The sequence below is a fragment of the Corvus hawaiiensis genome, chromosome 8, assembly GCF_020740725.1.
Source record: "Corvus hawaiiensis isolate bCorHaw1 chromosome 8, bCorHaw1.pri.cur, whole genome shotgun sequence".
Classification (NCBI taxonomy): domain Eukaryota; kingdom Metazoa; phylum Chordata; class Aves; order Passeriformes; family Corvidae; genus Corvus; species Corvus hawaiiensis.
Window position 1 is genome coordinate 17,174,583 of NC_063220.1, and position 9,991 is coordinate 17,184,573.

At 42.5% G+C, this 9,991-nt stretch overlaps 1 protein-coding gene across 1 annotated transcript; it reads left to right on the plus strand.

Annotated features, from left to right (window-relative positions):
• Positions 1 to 583: 583 nt before the first annotated feature.
• ANKRD1 (ankyrin repeat domain 1) lies at positions 584 to 8,868 on the plus strand. The gene is made up of 9 exons (XM_048310576.1): positions 584 to 856; positions 2,026 to 2,205; positions 4,030 to 4,167; positions 4,257 to 4,364; positions 4,992 to 5,090; positions 6,187 to 6,285; positions 6,430 to 6,528; positions 6,681 to 6,779; positions 7,972 to 8,868. The coding sequence occupies exons 1-9, from the start codon at positions 827 to 829 to the stop codon at positions 8,080 to 8,082; spliced, it is 963 nt and encodes a 320-aa protein (XP_048166533.1). The 5' UTR covers positions 584 to 826; the 3' UTR covers positions 8,083 to 8,868.
• Positions 8,869 to 9,991: the final 1,123 nt, after the last annotated feature.

Below are 9,991 nucleotides of genomic sequence, written 5' to 3' on the forward strand. Positions count from 1 at the left end.
TCTTTCGCATAATAGGACATAATTTATTATTTGGCTTATAATAATTGACAAGGGTCCAGAAAAATGCAAATCTTACTGTTTTGATATCTCACACTGATTGTAACTTATCATGTCATAGGCCCTTTTAGCACCAGAGACATCATTCTGGTATAGTAATCCCTTCAGAGAATTCCTTCCAACAAATATAGAAGACTGTCATCATGATGAGAAAAAGCCTTTCCCCTAAAAGTGTTTATCATCCAAGAATAAATAGCAATGAAAACAATGTTTTTTCGAGACTTTAGAGGTAATAATCCATTTATCAGGAAGATATTGCTATGAGCATTGTACATAAGCCTCTTACCCCTTCCTGTGTCTTATAGTCACCTGAATGTCAATTAAAAAAAAAGGAAAAAGAAGATGAAGTTATAATGCTGTATCAACAGACAGCTGTCCTAGTGGGCACTGGGAGCACAGAATGAGTCGCATTGCTGAGCAGTGCAGTCATTGCCAAAGGAATGGTGAGCTCACATTTCATTCCGATTCCCGATTCCCGTCCTGGTGTGGTCAGACTGCGGGGCTCTCACCCTTCCTCGCCCAACTGACGCCCCTTCGCTGCCTCGACACCAGATCTGGCTCGTTAACGTGTCTGGAATGAGCGTGAGCCACCTCTCAGCTGGCAAGCACAAGGGGCATACTTGGATTCCCAGGTTGGAAGATTATCTCATTCAAGCACAGTTCTCCCAAAGATATATAAGTGCAGAGAGTGTGGTGGTCCCTGCAGAGCTGGCCTGAGCCCTGGGAGGTGTCAGCCCTACAGGAGCACAGCCTTCGAGCAGCAGCAAACATGACGATGATGATGAAAGTAGAAGAGCTGGTAGGTGCAACCTCCTTTGATTTACTCACAATTACTTTTCTTTCTAGACTTGTTACACCAGGCAGAGAAAGATGACCTTTGTGGATCACTGATTTAGCAGGTTACCAGCCCTTCTGTGCTCTAGGTGCAAACCCTTATGTACTGTTTTCTGTAGCATTAAATTTTCATTCTAACTTTTCCTTGGGAAAGAGTCTCACCACAGATACAATTACACAGCTGTTTGGATTTGGCATAACAGCACAGTTCACCAGGAAAAGACCAACCAAAATTTAGCTATTTGATTTTGTCCTTGATTTTAATTTATATATATATATATTTAGAAGCCAGCAATCTTATGATCACACTAAGTAATTCCAATCTAATAAGGGACTGGTACAACATATTAATGCAGAGAAGCTACAGCATTTTATAATACTAAATGAGCAGCTTAATAATAGTATTGTTTTCTAATAATAAACTAACAGTTCCTACAGCCACTGCTGTTTATGATGTAAAAGAGTCTTTGAAAAATAATGTCTAGACCACAAGTAATGGGACATTCCACTGCAGGTTTCAGACCAAGAATGTCTGATCTGAGGGAGAAACTGGGAAAACAGGAATGATTCAGTAAAACACTGCATTTATTTTCCCAGATGGCTTTGTTAAGATACAACTGCCTAAATAGTTAATGCTGTCTTAAATTCTTTGGCAAGGTTCTGACAGTTTCTTCTGTATTAGACTCTATAACACAATTTTACAAGGTGATCAAATAGAAAGGCAGTCTAGGCCACATGAACCACGCTCAAAATACACAACAGTCTCCACAAAGTTTAACAAGTTATCTCTTTGCACACACTTCATTGGACATCAGAAATATTTCTGATAACTATTGAAAGCTGTGCTGGTGCACAGCACCACATAGCTTCTGCCATTCTGCTATAAATGGGACTTTAGTACTGACAGTGATGGATAAAACCAGCCTTGAAATTACTCAGCAACCTGATTTAACTGCATGGGAGACGTGCCCTAGCCACAGTTCACCCAGGCGCGGGCAGAAGGGCCTGCCCTGGCTGTCACATGCTCCGAGAGTGGGCAGGAATGAGGTGCAATCAGCCCTAGGCAATCCATGTTCCCAGGTGGTGGCTACTGCAGTCATGATTCCGCTGATTATATCACGTTTGCATTTACAGGTGACAGGGAAGAAGGTGGATGATAAAGAGACTGGCAGCTTCCTCCCTGAGGACTTCAAAAATGGAGAGTATGAAGCTGCCGTAAGATTAGAGAAGCAGGAGGACCTAAAGACAATCCCTGAGCACTCATTGACTCGAGGTGATCTGGCTTATGAGAAGGAGAAAAAACTAGAAGCAGAGGTAGGCTCTTGGGTTTTCTGCTTGGATTTTTATCATCCTCTGTGCATTTCCTGCTGCAGTCCTTGAAGTCTTGCCTCTCTCTAAGTTAGAAATACATGCATGGTGAGCTAGAAAAACCCTTGGAAGACCCCCACAAAAGGAGGTTGGTCTGAAGTCCACTGAAGACCATAGAGATCTGCTCACCTCTGTAGCCTGTGGGTGCAGGCAGTAACACTCTGAGGCAGAACCTAAAACACCCCCTGTACTGTCTGACTGAAAGCCTGAGGGCTCCTGCTGCCCAGGGGTCACCTGCTGCTGGCTGTCAGTGAGGGGGGGGGCAATCAGAGCCAGTGAGACACCTTCAGCTTGCACATCTAATGACTGCTACCAAAAATAACTAACCCACAAAATATATAAGAGTGCATTTCTCAAGCCAGAACCCTTACTTACCATGAAAATATTCTTTTTATGAAAACACGGCATTACACTTACCAGCACATTTGGGAAGAAGAGTTACAAAGGAAATTCATACTGGTCTACAGAAAAGTATCATTTTCTATTCCTGGAGCATGACAATTCTCCCTAGAAGGGAGATGCCTAAGAAATCCCTAAGAACTGAAGCTTTTTCTCTCCAAAACACAGTAGCTGTAATATCTTTAATTTCTTTTTGTGAATAAGCAATCAGCTGGCCTAAAAATTTAAAGTGATTTGGAAATGATAAAGTTTAGCAGGGGGAATAAGACTTTGTTCTAAAAAATGAAGAGTGAGAAAGTCAGTCCCAGAAACATTAGAAGAAAAACTACTTCTTAAACTTCAACAGAGGCATCATTACTGGCTACAGAGGGGTTTTCTTGAGTTCCTTCAAAGCAGGTTCCTAAGAACTTTGTGGGTTTCCAGTTGATTCACCGTCAGCATAATTATTTTCCATTAGGCCAATGATCTGCAGAGCAAACCAGAAATGCAGAGAACAATAAAGAGGTGGAAATAACTTGAATAAGAATTCAGTTGACAAAACTGTATACCGTATGACAAGGTGTCACCAGTGTATTTACCCTGAATCACACCATGGGACAGAATCTGTCATCTGTATTCACCCTGAGTTACCCTTTGTTTGTGAATCTCCCTTCTGAAGTCAAGGATACCTCATGGGATCTCAGTTCAGGCAACACATTTGCCCTTGGTGTCAGCAGTGCCCTACACTGACTTTATGCCCAGATGCTTTTTACAAGCAGGTTTGGAGAAGCCTTAAACATTTTTTGAACTGCCCCATCAAGGACACTGAGGACATTCTTTGTGGCTTCCCAAAAAGTAACAACACTTGCTGACTGAAATGCTAAGATCATTCTAAACCTTGTTCTTCACTTGAGGGTATGTTTTTAAGCAAAGAGAATTAAGTTCCAATAAATTAGGGGCTGCATCATTAAAAAATAAGTGATTAAAGAAAATTGCTTGGTGGAAGTCAGCTAAAACTGCAGGAGCTTTCCAGCTCTCATAAGCTGCACATGAGATTTTTTAAATTGGTGTGCCAGAAGAGACTGCAGTGCTGCCCTGACTCCTGGTCTAAATTTGTGTCACAACCTATGGATCAGGAAGAAGTTAGGAAGAGGTCTAATGGTATATGAAAAACTATAGATGAGGTAGAATTTCTCACATAGTTAGCAACTTATTCTAATGGTCAATTAGCTCTCTCTGCAAATAAAAAAAATATTAAAACAGACAATTTATTTCAAAGTTCATCCAGTCTTAACTGCATTCAGCTGAACAGTATCACAGTGCTGTCCTGCCACTCTGAAAAGGAGAGGTGGTCGCACAGCTCAGCTTGCTGCCTTCCATGATTTGTTTCAGCTGAAGAAGAAGAAATTAGAGGCCAGGTCAAAACTTGAAAACTTGGAGGATCTTGAAAAAATTATCCAGCTGAAGAAGAAGAAAAAATGCAAGAAAGTGAAAGTGCCTGTTTTAAAGAAACCTGAACCAGAAGTTATTGTAAGTTACTTCAAAGTACCTTATTCTTGAAAAGAATTAATGGGGGTTTGTGCCACACATATTTATGCTCTCTATATTCTTTCCATCAGACAGGACCTGTGGATATCCCCACATTCTTCAAAGCTGCACTGGAGAATAAGTTGCCCGTAATTGAAAAATACCTGTCAGAAAAAGGGGATCCAAATGTCTGTGATAAGGTACAGTCTTCTTCCTAATGCAAAGCTTGCTACAGAAGAGAGCAAGAATAACTTTTACCATGAGGTTTTGTAGAGTCTACTCTTATGAGAGGAAATAAGGGGTGGGGGGAAGTAAAGAAATGCTGGAAGTTTTGCACATCAAGTTTTCTAGTGGCCACTGAGACCCTTCAAAGTCATATTACCTTTATATTTAAAAGAAAGCTGTTCGTGCCCAGGAGAACCTGATTTTCCGTAACAGGTGATCTTCCAATGCTATGGAAAAGGAGATAAGAAATTTGTCTGCAGAATAACAGCAATAAGTGGCTGCCTTCACACTCCATAATGCATAAGCTGCATTTACAAAACACAGTGTAGCATGTTGGATGGGGAACTCAACAGGTGTCATTTTAAATCTGGATGCCATACTGCAGATACTTCTCCCATCCTTTAAAATGCTGGGTAGGCAGCTCTCAACTATCATGTTGCTATTAAAATTCAGCAGATTTCAGGTGTCAAAAGCATTAGCTCTTTAAAAGGAATCAGCATGGAGCATGTATTTGCCATCATTCTAGGGAGGAGGGGAGAAGAGATTTAAAGGTATCTTTGTGCCATATGTAATGTCTAACTTTGCACTGTTGCAATTGCCAGTTCAAACGCACTGCACTGCACAGGGCGTGCTCCGAAGGACATCTAGAGGTGGTGAAAAAGTTGGTGGAAGCTGGAGCCCGGCTTGAACAGAAAGACATGGTATGCACATCCACTCACACCTCTTTCCAAAAACTGCTCATTGTTTTATACGTGCCAGGAGAAGCATTTATATAAATGCTTCTGATAGAGGAGGAGTATTATAAGGCCTTACAATGTCTTTTAAGTTTATCCTTAAAATAACATGGTTGAGAAGAGGTTTCAGGAGGGACTGTCTGCCTCCCTGTGCCAAAATGGTTGTTGGAAAACACAGGAAGTGCTGGCCAGCAGAGTGCCAAAAACAACAAAGCCTCGGGTAGGGTAAGAGAGCTGAGGTCAGCCTGAAGCAGGTGCTGAGATAGGTGCGAGGGACAGCGCTATCCAGGGTCAGCACGACACGCACATTCGCCACCAGGATTTCAAGGCTGTGCTTGGGAGAGCCCCCTGCTCCTCCTGAATGCCACCTGCAAGGGTTCCTGAGTATCAACAGCTTCTGCAGCTGCTTCTCTGCTTTTTTCCCCTTTGCTCTGGTCTTTGTCCCTTTGCTGGCCAGCCTTCCTCCCCCTCGCTTAAACCAGCAGTGCTCACGGAGGGTGAGAAAGAGGAGGAATGACAGGCAGAGCGGGACCATCAAGGGACATTCCACTCTTTCCAGCACAGCTCAGGGCAGAGATACTGAATCTTGTAAAGGAAAAAGGTTTTAATTCATTTTGTGGACTTGCATAACTTGGGGATTGTTTGTTTGTTTTTTAAAGAGAACTATTCTTTCCCTTGAGCTTCATTTCTATGCATTTTAGAACCCAAAAGGCATTGAATAAAAAATATTAACTAGCACATACCAGACATATACCTGGCTAAAGATAAGTTCTAAGCTCACAGAATAGACAAAACACATCCTCTCTCACAGCAGTGTTGCCAAGATCTCTGTCTTTAGGAGCAATATGCAGTGAGTGTGAAGAGTGAGAAATTCACAGTACTGCAGAAATTAGGGCAAAATAAGAAAAGCTGTTACTAGAAACAATTCAGTGATCACAGTGAAGTGCTCTAGGTTAAACTGCATAAAAATGAACTTGGATTAATTTAGAACTTTGATAAAAATAGTGGGTTTTTAAATATACCAATGTATTAAAATACTTTAAATTTCTTTTTCCTATTAAAGCTTCATTCTACAGCTCTGCACTGGGCATGCCGGGGAGGGAATCTGGATGTTCTGAAATTCTTACTGGACAAAGGGATAAACATAAATGCAAGAGACAAGGTATGTGCTTCTGGAATTCTGCAGCTTTTTTAATTGGAGACGAAAAGCTGACCCTTACTCCTACTAGATAGCTTCTGGTAGCTGTTTTTGAAGCAATTTTCAGCTGTTCCATGCCACTGACCACTTCCTCCCCTGACCCCTCAGCTGCTCAGCACGCCCTTGCACGTGGCTGTGCGAACAGGTCGCTACGACTGCGGAGAGCACCTCATTGCCTGTGAAGCAGATCTCAACGCCAGAGACAGGGTAAGTACCAACACCTCTTACGTGCCAGCACCAGGGAGCACCATGCTCCTGTCTGCCTCCACAGCTGCACTGGCCTGTGGGAATCCCTGTGCAGTTGGGGCTGGCTGGCAGTGCTGGCCCGGCGGGACTGATGCTGTGCTCCATGTCTCTAGGAAGGAGACACACCAATGCACGACGCCGTGAGGCTGAACCGCTACAAAATCATCAGGCTCCTGATCCTGCACGGAGCAGACCTGACTCTAAAGAACTGCGTAAGTAATGGCACAAAATTGAAGTAATTCTAAAACGCTTTAAAATAAGTTTCCCACCAGAGCAGTTCCATCAGTTTCAGGACTGGGAGAGACTATTGTGAACAGACTTAATTAGATCACTTCAGAGATAATTAAAGCAGAGCTGCGACAGGGAGAGTGTAACTTGGGGGAGGTCAGGGAAAAGAGGAAATCCCAGTACCTCTTTTACAACTAGAACCCACTATCTGCTACTTAGACAACATCACACCTTTCTATGATTTATTTTAATTACTCATATAATATATTGAAAAGATATAATAGACAGACACTCTTCACAACTCCTGGGCTTCAACCACCACTGAGACAACAAAGATTTTAGCTTGCAAAAGAAATCTCCTTTTTGTTAAGCCCACAGCTGAGGGCAAACTCCAGCACTACACCTGGATGACTGGCTGGGCAACAAATCCCCGTGGCTGAGCAGAGAGAAGCCCCACACCTGGCTGTGCTCGGAGCCACTGCAGCAGCAGCAGCATTGCTGGAGCCCTGTGTCCACTTGTTAAAAGATAGCACTTGATGGACTGTTTCTCCCAAACCCAAACCTAGCAGCAGTAGCATGCGTTTCACCCTTGCCAGTCAATGTTTTTGACTGACAATCAGTCAAAACTCCAGGGGACAAGGAAGAAAACAGTCACTGGAGGACTTTGTATTCCCTACTCTCTGCCTACGCCCCCTCAAGTGGGGCTGCTCCCAGCATTATCCCTCATCAGGGTATGACAATGATGGAAGGTACAGCCCCAAAGGCCAGAGACTTGCTCTCTCAGATTTTGTCTGCACACAGTTGATCCTATTCAATTACTGTGGTTCATACCCTATTTAAACTCCTACCTGAATTCTGAATTAAATGGAAGAGTGTCTTACTGAGATTGCACCTAAATATATTTCTAATCACTTGAAACTAGAACAAAAGAAACACCTGCACGTTCTGCTGGTCACAGCATTTGCTTAGACCCACTGAAACCCAGGGAATTTTCATCATGGGTCTGGCCAGGACTGAGACTAGATCTGTAGAGCAAAAGTACTCTGATCTCAGGGGGGTGAGAGTAAGTCTAAGCCTGTGTGTGCAGAAGGGATTCACATCATTCAGATGCACTGAACAAGTATTTGCCATCAGCAGACGAAATTAGATCCCACTTCCTCTGTTTCTTTTAACCAGGAAGGGAAAACTCCTATGGATCTTGTTCTTCAGTGGCAGAATGGCACCAAAGAGATATTCAACAGCCTGAAAGACAATTCTAAAAAGAGTGCTCATCTAGGTAAATTCTGAAGAAAGAAACCAGACCATGCTTTGTGTTTGAAATGCTTCCCACGAACCTGGATGAAAATGTCCTTGAACCTTGGCCTTAAGGCACTGGATATTTGAGGTGCCTTCACTGAAAATTGCAAAAAACCTGCAAAGAAATTATTTTGAAAGACAAGTTGAGTGTTAAAATTCCACTAGCTCTAAAATGCCTTTATTTATTTCTATTTATTATTTATTTATAAGTAATTTTTAATGATCCTCAATATTATTTAAGCTTTTTTTTAATAGATGCAATTGCTCTAAATGCAATCTTTGCCAGCAACATAAATCCTTTTGTCTTAAATGGCAGCCTTTTCAACCATATTAGCAACTTTCCTCGAGCCTTCCAATAGCTCTAAATAGAAAATACTTGCAACTGTTGCCTTGTCTCACTACTAAAATAACCTGTGAATTGAGTGGTGGTATGTGGAAGAGCAATGGGAGAAGGTATACTGAGGTGCCAAGTGGATTTAATGAAGTAGTTGAGGAATGGTGTTTACTCAGGGTTTGGCAATCGTGGTTGATAATGAGCTTGAGGACAGAGCTCCAACCACCACGTACCCCTTTGGACTGAAGGATTCAGATACAATGTTGTGAAGGTGAGAGGAGATGGTGTCAGGGAAGTGAATTTTTTTAAAAACTAGACTACTACTAAGTATGATGATAGAAGAATGCAAAATCAGATTATGTATATTTGTAAATTTGTACTGCTTTTTCTGTACATTTTGAACTGATCCATTTCAGATTAAATAAACAGAGTGGTTCTTTTTACTTGCTCGAGTGGATGATGGAGTGATGAGTGTGCATGAGGTAATTTTGTCTCCTTTTAAAGGAAGTTCACATCTTGTCTGCTGTAAAATTCTTAAAAATTAAAAAAAAGTCTCAGCTGCCAAGAGCAGCCATCCCTTGAGTACCTCCCTGCCACTGTTAGATAAACCCCATCTCTTTCTTATTTTGTTAAATGGAAGCACATGTGAAAGCAGAAAGACAGTATTTTGAGCAGCTAGTAAAAAATTACAGTTCTATTACTGAGTTCAATTTAAAAAATATAATTTCTTGGTTAGTCACTACAGTGTAGAGCATGAGACAGCCCCAGTTACCCAAGCCAAGAGAGATGCCAAGTCCCGTTAGGAAAGGCAGACACTCCTCCCTTTGCTTTAGCAGAAGCAGGACAACCTTCAGTGCTGCCAGCCAGGGCATCATGTCCCATTTCACAGAATCACAAATCAGTCTGGGCTGGAAAGGACCTTTAAAGCTCATCTACTCCAACCCCTCTGCAAGGAGCAGGGGTGTCTTCAACAAGATCAGGTTGCTCAGAGCCCTGTCCCACCTGGCCTGGAATGTTTCCAGGGCTAAGACATCTACCACCTCTCTGGGCAACGTGTGCTAGTGTTTAACCACTTCCACTGTAAAAAACTTTTTTCTTGTATCTAAACTAAATCAACCCTTTTTTAGTTTAAACCCATTTCCTCTTGTCCTATCACAACAGGCCTTGATGAAAATTCTGGAGAAATCCTTCTTATAAGCCCCCTTTAAATACTGAAAGGCCCCAATAAGGTGGTTCTGGAGCCTTCTATTCTCCAGGCTGAACAACCCCAGCTCTCTCAGCACTTCCACACAGGAGAAGTGCTCCATCCTTCTTACCATCTTCGTGGCCCTCTCTGGACACACTCCAACAGCTCCATGTTCTTCCTGTGCTGAGGACCCAGAGCTGGACACAGCACTCCAGGTGGGAGAGAGCAGAGTAGAGGGGTATTAGATGCTGCATTCAGTTACATTTCTAATTATCCATTGGATGGCCGGACAGACGAACATGCCAGAGGCTCTCAAACTCCTTCACCAACCTATGTCAGCTGGCTTTATAGTTTAGCCAAAGCAATGTCCTGAGGTGGAG